Raw genomic sequence first — 14,525 nt, 5'->3', positions numbered from 1 at the left:
CTCTCTCAAAAATAAATAAACATTTGGGGCACCTCAGTGGCTCAGTTGGTTAAGTGTCCAACCTTGGCTTAGGTTAGGATCTCATGGTTCGTGAGTTTAAGCCCCACATTGGACTCTGTGCTGTCAGCACAGGGCCTGCTTGGGATCCTCTGCCCTCCTCTCTACCTCTCGGATGCTTGAGCCCACACACACACACACACACACACTCTCTCTCTCTCTCTCTCTCTCTCTCTCTCTCTCTCTTTCAAAAATAAATAAACACTAAAAAGCTTTAAAACCTCACACATCCACAACAAACAAACAAATAAATCAGCTTTCTGAGGTATGATTGACATACAACAAACTAAATATGGTAAACTGTATGATTTGAGAAGTTTCCAGCCAGGAACCTATTTCCACAATCACAATACTAAACGTATCTGTCACTACAAAAGTTATGCAATGTTCCTTTGTAATCCCTTTCTTCTACCTTCTTCCCAGACCGTTCATCCTCAGTCCTCTCTGGTAACTACTGATCTTGTTTGTTTGCATATTCTAGAGTTCTATATGCATGGAATCATATAATATAGGAATGATCTTTGGTTCCTCTCTTTGTTTCTCTCTTTTTTTTTAAGTTTATTTATTTATTTATTTAAGAGAAAGAGAGAGAGAGCTAGGGAGGGAGAGAGAGAGAGAGGGAGAGAAAGAGGAAAAGAACCCTAAGCAGGCTTTGTGCTGCCACCTCAAAGCCCCATGTAGACCTCGAATCCACAAACCTTGAGATCATGACCTGAGCCAAAACCGAGAGTTGGACACTTAACTGACTGAGCCACCCAGATGCCCCTAGTTTCTCTTTCTTCCATTGCCTCTCCCTGGATCCCAAGCCATTCCTTCATCAAATTCAGTAACCTCTACCTAAATCCATCTACTTCTTTCTACCCCCATTGCTATTATTCTCACTCAGACTACCATCATTTCTCTCACACCACTTCAATAGTCTCCTAACTGGTCTCTTTGTTTTTATTCTTCTTTCTTCCAATCCATTTGCCACCTAGCACCTACAATGACCTCTTTAAAATGGGAGCACATTGGTCTCTTCATATCAGATCAATACCCTGTTTGAAATCATTCAGTGCCTTCCAATCATACTCAGAATAATCTAACCCCTGACTGTAGCTTGCAAAGGCCTTTCATTGTCGGTGCGCCTCCTTCCCACACCTTGCTGCCAACTCTCTGACCAGGGAGTTTTTCTCTTGTTATTGCCATACCCTAAAGGCCTAGATCAGTGTCTAACAGATGTTTCATAAGTATTTGTTGAATGAATAAATAAGTGTATTGAGCATGCATAAACAAGGCTGAAGGATTATAAATCACCTTTTTAAGTTCCTCAGTTGTAGACTGATTAAACCTTGGATGGATTACTGTGGAAAGAGTCTGTGTACTTGTGAAGCCTTCACGGTGAAGTCTATTTGTTCTGTTAAGGTAATAGAAGCAAGCCATCATGTCTATTCTGTAGTAAGTGTCTAAGGACTGGAAACACTTTAGTACTTTTATAGTCTCTTCCTGCCATTCTATTTTTTTATTTTTATTTTTTAATTTTTTAATGTTTTTTATTTCTTTTTGAGACAGAGACAGAGCATGATTGGGGAGGGGCAGAGAGAGAGGAAGACACAGAATCGGAAGCAGGCTCCAGGCTCTGAGCTGTCAGCACAGAGCCTGACGCGGGGCTCGAACCCACGAACGTGAGATCTGACCTGAGTCGAAGTCAGAGGTTTAACCAACTGAGCCACCCAGGCGCCCCTCTTCCTGCCATTTTAGAACTTCCAGAGAGAGAAAGAAAATAATTTATTTTGAAGACCCAAATAAAAGGGAGAAACACATTATAGTGGCTTCCAGTCCATAAATATATATCACATTCTGCCAACTTTATGCCTAGGGCAGGTTTTATTTTTTCCCCGGATTTGCTGCTCTCAAGTTGTGTCAAGAATTAACATAAAAACTGGTCTGGAACCCATGAACCTCATAGGCCTTTGGTAGACGTGATTATGAAGCCATGTGTAGGGATGTTTCTACAGCCCAGGAAATGCTAGACATTGAAGGTATGTTCTTAATCAAAAACTCATGAGTTGAGAAAATCAACTGTCATTAAAGAGATCAGCAGATGCGCCCAAAGAACTCACACCCAAAAAACTGAGATGATAAGATGTTGTAAAGAAATTTTAAAATAATTATGTTCATTATGTCCTTTTAGGCAAGAATATATCATTACATATCATTATGAAAATGAAAAAGACATGTGGATTTGTAAAAGAAACAAATAATTTTTTTCCATTTTCATGTGGTAAAATACACAGAATAAAATTTACCAGTATACAGCTCAGTGATATGAGACAAAGTTATAATGTTCTGCTAGTATCATCATCATCCATCTCCTGAAGCTCTTTCATCTTGTAAAACTAAAATCTGTATGCTACCTGTCAAACAATAACTTTCCATTCTTCCCCTTCTCTTCATCCTCTGGCAACCACCATCTTACTTCATGTCTTTATGATTTTGACTGCTCTAGGTCCCTCATATAAGGGGAATCATACAATATTTGTCTTTTTGTAACCAGCCTATTTCACTTAGCATTATGTCCTCATGGTTCATCCATGTTGTAGAAGGTATTAGAATTTCATTCCTTTTATTGATCTTTGTTATTGTTGTTTTTGTTTTGTTTTGTTTAGCATTAGAGAGAGAGAGAGAGAGAGAAAAGGAGAGAGCATGAGCCAGGGAGAGAGGCAGAGGGAGAGAGAGAGAATTCCAAGCCAGCTCTATGATGCAAAGTTTTATCCTAGAAATCTGGGACATTACCTGAGCCAAAATCAAGAGTTGGACATTCAACTGACTGAGCCACCTAGGTATCCTAAAGAGAATAGATGCTAACTTCTTTAAATGTTTGGTAGAATTCACCTGTGTATCCATCTGGTCCTGGACTTTTATTTCTTGGTAGTTTTTTTGTTACTCATTCAATTTCATTACTAGTTATTAGTCTCTCCAGATTTTATATTTTTTCCTGATTCAATTTTTGAAGATTGTATGTTTTTAGAAATTATTCATTTCTTGTATTTTGTCCAATGTATTGGCATATCATTTCTCATAGCACTTTTTTATAATCCTTGGTATTTCTGTGGTATCAGTTGTTACTTCTCTTTTGTTTCTGATTTTATTTATTTGGGTCCTTACTCCTTTTTTCTTTGATGAGTCTGGCTAAGGATTTATCAATTTTGTTTATCTTTTCAAAGACCCAGCTCTTGATTTCATTTCATTTCTTTCTTTCTTTCTTTTCTCTGTTATTTTTTTTTTTTAATTATTATTATTGGGGAGGCTGGGTGACTTACTTGGTTAGCCAACTGAGCCACCCAGGCCTCCTGATTATTGTACCTTTGTAATAAGTTTTGAACTCAGGACGTGTGAATCTCCAACTTTGCTCTTTTTCAAGATTGTTTTGGCTATTCAGGGTTCCTTGGGGTTTCATATGCATTTCAAGATGGGTTTGTCTATTTTTAAATTTTTTAATGTTTATTTATTTTAGAGAGAGAGACACATAGAGCGCAGGTGGGGGAAGGGCAGAAAGCGAGGGACACATAGAATCTGAAGAAAGCTCCAGGCTTGGAGCTGTCAGTACAGAGCTCAAGCGGGGCTTGAACTTAAGAACGGTGAGATCACGATCTGAGCCAAAGTTGGACACATAACTGAGCCACGAAGGCACCCCTAATTCTTGAGACTTCTTTGGTACAAAAAGGTGTTTTTATTAAAGCACAGATTGCACTGGGATTGTGAGGAGTGACTGATTATATATAGTTAAAACCTTGGATTGCAAGTAATTTGTGAGTGTTCCACAAGATGAGCAAACATTTCCAATAAATTTTAACTTGATAAATGAGCGCGGTCTTGCAGTAAGAGTATTACATGATGCCAAATGTCACATGATTCCAACTGAGCTAATGGTTCTTAAAATTCATGTTGATGTTTGGGTGCTTTGGATTATAAGAGTGTTCCCTGAATGAATTATGCTCTCAGACCAAGGTTTTACTATAGTTGGGGAGTTGGGGGCGCTAAAAACAAGGTGAAGTTTCCAAAGGACTTTCATATGCTAAAGAAGACTCACAGGATCCTTACTTTTTTTAACTAAGGGTTTTCCCCCTCTAGCAAAACATTAAAACAGTTGGGAGTTCTTGGAGGAATGTCTTACTCTGCCTGTCTCAAGTATTTGTCAATGGACTTCGGTTATAAGGAAATTTATCTACCTTTCCTCTTGCCCTTGTTCTTCACACTAGGTAAAACATCCAATTTCATCCATTTCTAAAGTCTAATTGCTATCATCATTCTGGTTCAAATGCCAAAGCTTTTACAGCAGATTCTCAGAATGTGGTCTGCAGGTAATTTGCATCAGGGGATAAGGGGAGTTTCCGAACACAAATTTCTTGGCCCCAGTGTAAAAGATTCTAAATAATTAAGTTTGAGGTGAGGACCAGAGAGTCTGTACTCTTTTAATAAACTCATTTGGCCTCTATTGAGAACTACTGTGTCTAGAAGCTCTTCCAGGGGATTTCAGCAAAAATAAATGCTTTGGAAGAACACTTGAACCAAGACTTCTGGTCTCCTCCATATTGGCCTGCCTGAGGCTCAGGCTCATTCTTCCACTTTCCTGACAGTACAGGTACTAGCTGAAGGAATGAATGCCTGAAAAGGTTTTGGCTGGTTCTGCATACAACTCTATTCAACAAGCACAAAGTAAGCTATTTGTCAAAGTGCTTAAAACCATCCTCAGAATCTGCTTGCCAGGCCTGATAGGTCCTGTGAGGAAGACGTAAAGGGTACCCATAATATTTCAAGAAGCCCGGCTAGGGCGACTCATGCGCAGGCGCAGAAAGAAAGGGGGCAGTCAAACCTCCAAGGCGCGCCCCTCCCCCACCACTTTTCTGGCTTTCTCCTACTGCGCAGGCGCACCCAGTGAACCAAGATGGCGGCTCCCGTGGATCTGGAGTTGAAGAAGGTAAAAGAGGGTCCCTCACCTGGCAGAGGCTTCTGTTTGGAAGCTAAGGGGACTGTGGTCAAGAATACCGAGTGAGACTCGAGTCCGGAGGAAGGAAAGAGGCCCCAGGGAACTGAGGAGTGATTTCCCACAGTCCTAAGGCCGGACTGGGTCTCCTTAGTATGGCGTGGGGGGCGAGCAGCTCTTTCTGCCTAAGCGCCGGTTGGGCTGGTTTGGGTTAGTGTGGCGGGCGGATAGCTGGCCTGGCCTCTCGTTCCGAGCTCCAGAGCCATTTCGTTGCGTGGAGCCTTCAGTTCCATAGTAAGGCTGAAGTAAGCGTTTCAAGTTGGAGCCCCTTCGGACGGCTTGCCCGGGCTGAGGCATCTGTAATTCTTAATTTTCATTTGCTTTGAAAAACTCCCAAGCCCATACTGTATTTTTAGGACACTTACTCCATCTCATTCTTTGAAAGGTCATAGTATGTACATACAGTTGAACGTTAGTCTCATAGCAATGTTCATAGCAGGGCTTTTGATTCCCTGTCCTGCTTCCCCTTCCCCTTTTCTTGAAGGACCTGCCAAAAAAAAAACAAACCCGTAAAATCTGCCAAATAAAATTGGGGTTCTCTCTCCAAACTGTTGTTTAGAAATGTGTTGTTTATTATTTTCTTTACTTTTTTTTCCTCTTCTTTTTTTGGTGGTGGTGGTGGTTATGTTTAAATGAAGTTGCTTTTACAGCACCAAAGACTTAATCATCCATTTCCTATATAAAAAGTAGCTACTTTTTTGCACGGACCTGAAGTATACTGTAGTATAGAGGTGGAATTTAAGGAAAGGTATTAAGCAGGCTGTGTTTTAGCTTATGGGCAAGTAATAAATTGTATCATTTATCTTGAATGTATCATAGATAAGCTGCTATATAACGATTGCCACTTCAGATAACTGTGAAATTGGGTGATTAGTTGGTACCTAACCTTCTAATTTCTGTATAAGTCTAATTACATGAAATAGAAGTTGGGGTTTTGATTTTTTACTTTGCTTTTCTGTTTGGAGTGTAATTGTAACTACTGTATTGTAAATGATGGAAAATAATTGCATATGTTAAAAAAATAATTTGTGTTATATTAAAAAAGAAATGTGTTGTTACCCAAAAACGTTTTTGCCACTTAAGGGTTGTCAGGGAAAGGATCCTGGACTTCATCAACTTTAAACCTGTACTTTGCTAGAAAAGGAAACTGGGTTTCAGAAAATATTTAGTCCAAAGTTGGTATAAGAATCCACTATTCTCTGTTCCTCTCCACACCTTTTGTTTATTAGTTTAGGTTCTTCAGAAGACCAAAGTTTACGGTCTAACACTTCATTGGGGTGAACCTTTGCATATGAAATAAGATAGCTCAAATATTTGTTGCTTCTATTAAATGAAGCTCTTTGTTATCGAGCTGAGGATTTATGTGTGGCTTTTTGTCTTCTTTTGAAACTTGTAAGTTTAGCGCTTAACATGGTGTTCTCTAACGCTGTAATATCTCAGCTTGAACTATATACCAGCTTCTTTAGCGGTGTGTGCAGAACAATCAGGTATGACCTGTAAGTTTACATGCAAAACAGAATTAATTTGTAGAATGCTTAAAGCATTCTAAAAGTTTACCTATTTTTCTGTTAAAAGTTCAAATGTAAGTCTGGGTTTAGTGAAAGAGCTTAATAGAGTACAGCTGTGAGTGGACTTTATGCCCAGGATGTGAATTTGTTGTTAAGAAACCCCTGGACAATGAATGCAAACTAAGGAAATGATTGGAGACTTAAATTGGCTAGTTTTGACGGCTAGTTAGATTAAAAAAAAACAAATTTGTTGTTTAAAAGTTTCATCTTCTAGTATCTTTATAAGATCTTTTTTGGGGGGGGGTGGTGGTGGAGACTAATAGGAAATTTCAGGTACCTCCTCTCCCCAAATCAATCTTTTGAAACCTAATAGGTGAGAACAAAGTCAGGAAAAAGTTTAGAGGCCTTTGCCATGTAATACAGTCACAATTGTTATTATTAAGGCATAAATTTGACAGCAGCTGAAAGTCATTCTAGGCACTTAAATAAGAGTATCCAAGAACTGTGTTTATCTTAAGTGTACACGAGGCTCAAATTTGGCGTGGTATGTGCATATGAAGATCATGATGCAATTCTACCAATGCATTTTTTAATCTTTATTTTAAAAATAATTATATCCTGAATGTTACTGTGGATAGTAAAACAGAAACATACCTAAGGGGTCAGAAGAAATGGTTTTAAGTACCTGCCTTTCTTCGTAATAGTTCAACCCCGTGCAAGCCATTTACATCTCTTCAACTAATTTGGTTACTTTATTAAAAAAGTTTTTTTAAATGTTTATTTATTTTTGAGAGAGAGAAAGAGACAAAGCTGAAGCAGGGAAGGGACGAAGAGGGAGACACAGAATCTGAAGCAGGCTCCAGGCTCTGAGCTCTCAAACAGAGCTGGATGCAGGGCTGGAACTCCCTAACCATGAGAGCATGCCCTGAGCCACTCAGGTGTCCCTAATTTGGTTACTTTAATCTGTAAAAAGTGATGATGAAAACTGCCATTCCTAAGTCATAGGATTATTGAGAGGAGTAAATGAGATATTACTATATTCCTCAGTGTTCCTGTATTAATATTCTTCCCATGTTAGTATTTCAAACAAATGTGGGAAAGTGTTTTGAAGCCTAGCCATGTAACACAAATGTAGTGAGTCATTATAGTTCTTGTTTTGAAAATGTGTTTGTTTCATCCTCTGTTGGACTTATTGTTTTATTAATCCTTGGATACCTGCTTCATATTGTTATTTAAGGCGCATTTGTTTTGCTTCACATAGACTACATCTTCTGAGGACAGGATAAATTCATGATTTAGGGTGGTGGCTTGATTGTTTACATTTGTACTGACTTTTTGTTTTTTAATGTTTTAATGTTTATTTACTTTTGAGAGAAACAGAGTACAGGTGGGGGAGGGGCAGAGAGAGAGGGAGTTACAGAATCCGAAGCAAGCTCCAGGCTCTGAGCGCTCAGCACTGGGCCTGATGTGGGGCTTGAACCCACGGACCGCAAGATCATGACCTGAGCTGGAGTCGAACGCTTAACCGACTGAGCCACGCAGGCACCCCTACAATTGTATTGACTTTTATTGATGTTTGTGTTGGTAAATTTCACAATTTTGTTTCTGGTTAGCATGCTTTGCTTTATTATATTTGGATTTGACTCTTGTTTCCTATAAAATGTTCCACCCACTAAATAAAGGACTTCTTTTTATTAGGCCTTCACAGAGCTTCAAGCCAAAGTTATTGACACTCAGCAGAAGGTGAAGCTTGCAGACATACAGATTGAACAACTAAACAGAACGAAAAAGCATGCACATCTTACAGATACAGAGATTATGACTTTGATAGATGAGACTAACATGTATGAAGGTGTAGGAAGAATGTAAGTAAAAATATCCTCAAAGGGGGTTATGGTGGGAGAGGTTTTTGTCTAGATTTCGTTCATTTTAAAACTTGGGTTAAAGTATCATGGAAACTTTGAAGATCATCTAGTCAAATACATACTTTTTAAAAATGCAAACTGCACCCCAGATAGATGTGTTTAATTTTAGACTTTGAAGTACATTTCTTAAATATTTTCCTCTTCTGTGATCAAGTAGGTACTTAACTAGGTAAGTTCAATGACAAAAATATGATTTGTCATGAAAAGATGTTTATAGTAATTTTGTGTGTGAAGATTTATTAAGTAGGTGTAGTTTTAACATCTTCCTTACATGATTTATTAGGAGTCATGCAGATCATAGATCCTTCAGATGTTGAACCAGTGTTGTAAGATAAAAGTACATTGATTTATCATTTAAATACACTCATTCTGTAATGCGTGAGAAATCAAGTAAACCAATTTCCCTTTTGCTTGTTGTAATTGTTACATGATTAACCACCTATACTTCACTATATTTTCTTTTAAGAAATATATTATTTTTAAGAGAGAGTAGATTGGCTTCATGTTCTCGAAATAGTAAATAAGGAATGGAAAAGCCCTTAACTACAGGTCACATTCCTTTACAATGAGCTAAAAGGAGAAGACTGTGTGTGTGTTTTAAAGTGGGGGAGGTACAAGAGGAGGGTTTTTCTGGAATTTGGTCTTTGAATATTACTTAGTAAATGGACCATTACTTCAAGTTTGGAAATCTTGGTTGAATGGAATTTGACCTCAGTCTTAGGATGACTTGCTTTGTGATTGATTTGAAGGAAGCATAACATGTGTAGCATTTAGTAATGGCTTTGGAATGACATCATGAGAAGTAGACTCTGCTAATAAATAGCTACTCCATTTCTTTTTGGAAAAGAGAGATATTATGATAAACATGTGATTTGCTTTCTCAGAATAAACAAAATATCATAAATAAATTTTATCTCTGTAGTTCATATTTTTCATTTTAGCTTATTTTGAGAAGAGGAGAATCTCACTTTCACAGTTTATTATTAGGACAGAAAAGAATTGGGATGGTAAAGGAGAACCCTTGAATATATATCTATATAGTACAGGTGCATTGTTGGCATTCACTACAGGAGATAATTTTATTCTTAATGCGAGTATCCTTAGGTCTTAAACAGAAATGGTAGCTTTTCCAGCATGTGTGTTAGCATGTTATACTTGGATTTTACATCAATACCTTAGCCTTTGCAACAGTTAAACAATCTCTTTTTCCAAAACAGAAATTCTCTGACCATCTTTGGCCTTTTGAGCTATAATGAAGTTTTTAGCTTTAGTCAGAATAATTTAACTTATTAAACATTCTCCAGAAGTGCTAGGTAGTTGCTTTTTTTGTATACTGCCCTAAGTGCTACAGCTAGATTGTATGCCATACAAAGAAGTCTAGGGTTAAAAGGCTGGGATATGGTTTAGTTTATGGTAGAACAGTAGTAGTATTTCCAGATGACTTATTACATGTAAAATAAATACATTGTTGTAAATTTTTGGATAAAGTGGAACTTGCATAGTTTCAAACACTGGTTTTCAGTTGGACTTTTGTGCCTTCTGCATGTCACTGGGAGTGTGAATTTGACCCTGCATGTGGGGGCATGTAAGGTGAATAGAGTTTGTTGTTTGGCTAGAGTATTAGTGCCCTCAGGAAGAAAAGACTTGCTGAGTATTAGTCTGGTCATGAGGATGTTCTCCTTGATGCTAAACCTGAAATAACTATTTCTGAATTTATAGTCTTGAGTAATCTTGAGTATCATTGTGATTCACTTCTTTAATTCCAGTCTTTACCTTAATTTGTCTTTTATTTTTTGAATATTACTTGGGAATTCCAACTAGAATACTAGTTTTTCTCAAACTGTTGTTTTAAAACCATGAGTTAATAGAATCTAAAACCCTCCATTTTGTTTAGAGCCTGCTGTAGATTTTTGTCATCACTGAAATTTGGGCTTCATTGTATTTTACCTAGATTATTGCAATACCCTCTTAGCTGTTTTTTCTGCCTTTATTTTGTATGTTCAGATGTACTTTTCATACATCTGCCAGTTTTGATCACATCCATATTTTTCATACAATTCTTTGATCTGTTCCCCACAGGATAAAATCTAAACTTCTTAGCCTAGCATTCATGTTCATTTATAATCTGTGCTTAATGTACCCCTCTAGCCTCAAGTCCTACCACTTTCTAGTTCCAGGCTCGGTATACCTTGTAAATTTCATCTCATGTACTTAATATCCTTCCATTGATTTTGGGTGATTTGTTGAAAAGGACGTAAGTTTCATGTGGGCTTAAAACATGGTTTAATTGATTAGTATGTCTGTCATGGGGGAAGGTAGAAGAGTAGTAAGTAGCACATGTACTGGAAATAGTTGTCTCTACTTTTGCCGCAGGGCTTTGTCACACTTTTTCTTTTTTTTAAGTTTGTTTATTTATTTTGAGAGAGCGAGCGAGCGAGCGAGCTGGGACATGCACTATTGAGTAGGGGAGAGGCAGGGAGAGAATCCCAAGCAGGCTCTCAGCTGTCAGCATGGAGCCCCGTGTGGGGGTTGAACTCACAGGCTGTGGGATCATGACCTGAGTTGAATTTGAGTCAGGTGTTGAACCGAATGAGCCACACATGTGCCCCATCAGACGTTTTTGTGCTTTCTTGTTTTGTTCAGTCTGTCCTTGGCTTGAGGTGTCCCCTTTCCCTTGTAAAACTTTTATCCTTCAAGATACAGCTCATCTTCTCTGAAGATTTTTCTGTCCTCTCTGGCACACTTTCCTGAATGATACCAGAGCTTTTGTTCCTGTAGCTAGTGGGGGGTGGGGTGGGGAGTGGGGAGGAGGGAGGGGAGGTACGATTAATTTCTAAGTGGGTCATTTTCCTCAACTAGATTGTCAGCTCTGTAAGACCATATACATCTTTGTTTCCTCAGTTTTCAACATAATGTCCAGCACAAAATAGGTGTAAAATGGTTTGAAATGATAATGTTTCTTTTGCCTAAAATAACTACATTTTCTTTTGTTTCTTCGGAAAGAAAATATGGTTAGAAAGTCAAATACTTAAGAATTAGGTTTTCTTATTTTGGTTTAAAATACGATTCAACAAAGGTGAAATTGTAAAACTAACAAATTTTGACTAGGTCAAAGCAGTTGTTTCTTATCAAAATTAGGCTCTTTGATTAGATAGAATAAATTCTTTAATAAATCTCCTGAGGTTTACCAGTTCTAAAAGCCAACCAGTTGCAGAGATTATCAGTTAGAACTGACAGTATAGAAAAACCTAAGCGTTTAGAATTAGGCCCAGGCAGTGTAATCCTTAGAGGATAAAAGCTATGCTAGGTGGAATAATACCAATATAATAATGTGTCTTTTACATCCTTCATCTCCACATAGGACAGAAGTCACACACTCCTTTATAGGGTATGTATTTAGTTTATTCAAATCATTGCATGCCCAGAGCTCTTTTAAGACACAGGTATAGAGAAACTTGGTAGTGTTAAATGACCTCCTATATAGGGCCAATTTTTGTTTTATACAGGGAGGGTTAGGAGATGATGAATTGCTATGTTATATACTGTAAACTCTGCGTATTCATTGCTCAAAGCTATATTTCATCCAGTCTCTTGGCATGTTGCCAGCACATTGCAGTTCTCTTACTTCATATTCTTTGGAGAGGCTGTTATGTAGCCTGATACTACTACCACCAATTTCTAGTTTTGCTACTTAAGCTATTTGTGAGCTGACCTCACCATACTGCTTTGAGAACTGTGATGAAAGTTACAACTGTGGCATGATCTGTCTGAATAGTTGCAAGTGTTTGTCTTTGAATCTTTCTAGCATCCAAGGAGGGAATAGACATAGTGCTCAAACAATACATGTGTGTTTCTTGTATCCTTTTTTTCATCAATAAGAACTAGTTTATAAGGGTTTATGGGGGTTTCTTCCCTTTTTGCACACTGGAAGATAGAATTAAAAAAAAAAAAAAAGGAATTACATTTGAAAGTGCCTGTAGAGGACATTTAGCCATGCTAGTATTTGAAAGGATCATAATTAGAATAAATGTCAGACTTATTTTTTAATTAATAATAGGTATGATCCTGACCCTGATTTGATATCAGCTTTATTATTCTATAATTCTAATGTCTTTTTACTTGAGCATTACATACATTTCTTTTTTCCAAGAGAGACAAATTAAGCTTTTAATTTTTTTTAATATGGGAGGAACTTGAGTAGATTAGCCTTTGAGAAGAATGATTAATGTCTTTTTAAAACTTGAACCTAACTAAAAATAACTTTGTACCATATTTAAACCAATTTAGAGGTATGCCACCATTCTGTGGGTATTTTTTACATTTAAGGAACTAAGAATGAACGATGGTATAAATCTACCAACTAGATAAGTGTCTGGCAATGCAGAAATTGCTGTTTGGGAGCGGTGTTGCTATTTCTACTTGTTGAAGTAATTTGATGGTTGATCTCTAATGGTTGAAAGATCCAGAAGTGTAAAACCTAAGATAAAAGTGGCACAGGTAGAAAGTAAAAACAGTGGGTATATTCCTGATAGGGAACAAATAAATTAACAGTGACAAAAATCTGAACAGTTGAGCAACTTTTCAAGTAATTAGAATGTAGAAGTCTGAATTTTTCATGGTAGCTTGGTTGAACTGCCCTTTGTTTAAAATATTATGTTGGTTTTGTTGTGATTTTAATTGTTTGTTTGGATGTTGACCTGTAGTTTGAGTTGTGACAGTAAAACCAACTTGAAATATTTGCTTTTGCTGTTTAGTTATGTTAAATATTAATAGAAAGGGACATAGTCATGGTGCCTAAAGTTTTGCAACTATTTTACAATTTCACATAGCTGTAGAGTTGGTGTTCCAGTCAGTTTGGGGTAATTTTAAAGCTGATAAAGTAGTTGTACTAGATTAGGAAATAAACCACAAAACTTGGTGCAGTAAATATTATTCATGTTATAGTAAAAATAGTTTATATTCTTTCTGGAATCAAGTTTGGATATTTTATTTAGTGATTGCTATAGAAGAAAAAGCGCACATTACTTTTGCTGTGAGAGCACAATGCAGACAGAAATTTATCAGGTCCCTATATATTCCCTTTAAAGAGATCTGTATTTTAGAGTAGAGAAAATGAAGCAAAGATAAAATAATTTGCAGAGGTAAGAAAGAATTTTTAAAGTTATTTTTTAGATTTTATTTTAAAGGAAGAGGGATTCTTGATGTTGAGCTGCTTTTACTAATAGAATGTAACCCTCCCTTTTTTGTTTTTATATAGAGCCATTTAAAGTTTTGGCTTTCATTGCATAGAGTTGTAAGGGGGAAAAAGAAAAACAAAACAACTTTTCCTGTTGCGCAGGGAAAAATGACTTCACTTTTGTTGATGCTGAGTGTGTATATAACCCCAGATGGGCACATTTTGACAGATGTGATACTCTAGGGAGAGGAGATTTTTGAGTAATATTCTTAATTTCCTTAAGTTGTTATTGACTTAAAACCTCAGTGTTCATTATAACTTTGCTGTACTGCTGTAGAATGACATCACTGTTTTTATGCCAGGACAAGTTAACAAACATTTGTGTAGGAATTACATAGCCATGTTTTTTCTTTAGAAGAGTATTTTTTTAATAATTCCCCTCTTCCCCTCCCATGTCCTCCAGAATCCAGACAGTCTCACTGAAATACAGGAAATTAGTTTTGAAAATTGGTGTACTAATTAGAAGTTTATTATTAAAAAGGAAAAGAAGTCTCTTCTACTTGGGATGTACACATGTGCTAAATAAAATTTTTATTTAATGTGTCCATGTAGGGTTACTTATTTTAGGCTTGAACTTGATTAAAAAATGTAAATGGAATTGATTCATTTGGTTACTTGGAGCACTTTGCTTTTGGATTTCCTGACATCAAAAGGCTTCACATTTGTTTTAAACTGGCAGAGGATTAAACAAAACCTGCTTTTGTTGCTTCAAAGTAGCAATTACTCAACAACCCAAGAGCACACTGCAGTGTATTCCAATTCGTGATAAGGAT

At 37.1% G+C, this 14,525-nt stretch overlaps 1 protein-coding gene across 2 annotated transcripts in view; it reads left to right on the top strand.

Annotated features, from left to right (window-relative positions):
• Positions 1-4,931: 4,931 nt before the first annotated feature.
• Positions 4,932-14,525, top strand: part of PFDN1 (prefoldin subunit 1) — a 62,352-nt gene continuing 52,758 nt past the window's right edge. For both annotated transcript variants that reach the window (XM_029942045.1, XM_029942046.1), the window contains exons 1-2: positions 4,932-5,017; positions 8,290-8,456. In XM_029942045.1, coding sequence (XP_029797905.1) covers positions 4,985-5,017; positions 8,290-8,456 — 200 coding nt within the window. In that variant the 5' untranslated portion in view covers positions 4,932-4,984. The remainder of the gene's footprint in view (positions 5,018-8,289; positions 8,457-14,525) is intronic.

The sequence above is a fragment of the Suricata suricatta genome, chromosome 6, assembly GCF_006229205.1.
Source record: "Suricata suricatta isolate VVHF042 chromosome 6, meerkat_22Aug2017_6uvM2_HiC, whole genome shotgun sequence".
Taxonomy (NCBI): domain Eukaryota; kingdom Metazoa; phylum Chordata; class Mammalia; order Carnivora; family Herpestidae; genus Suricata; species Suricata suricatta.
This window is presented reverse-complemented; position numbering and strand designations above follow the sequence as displayed.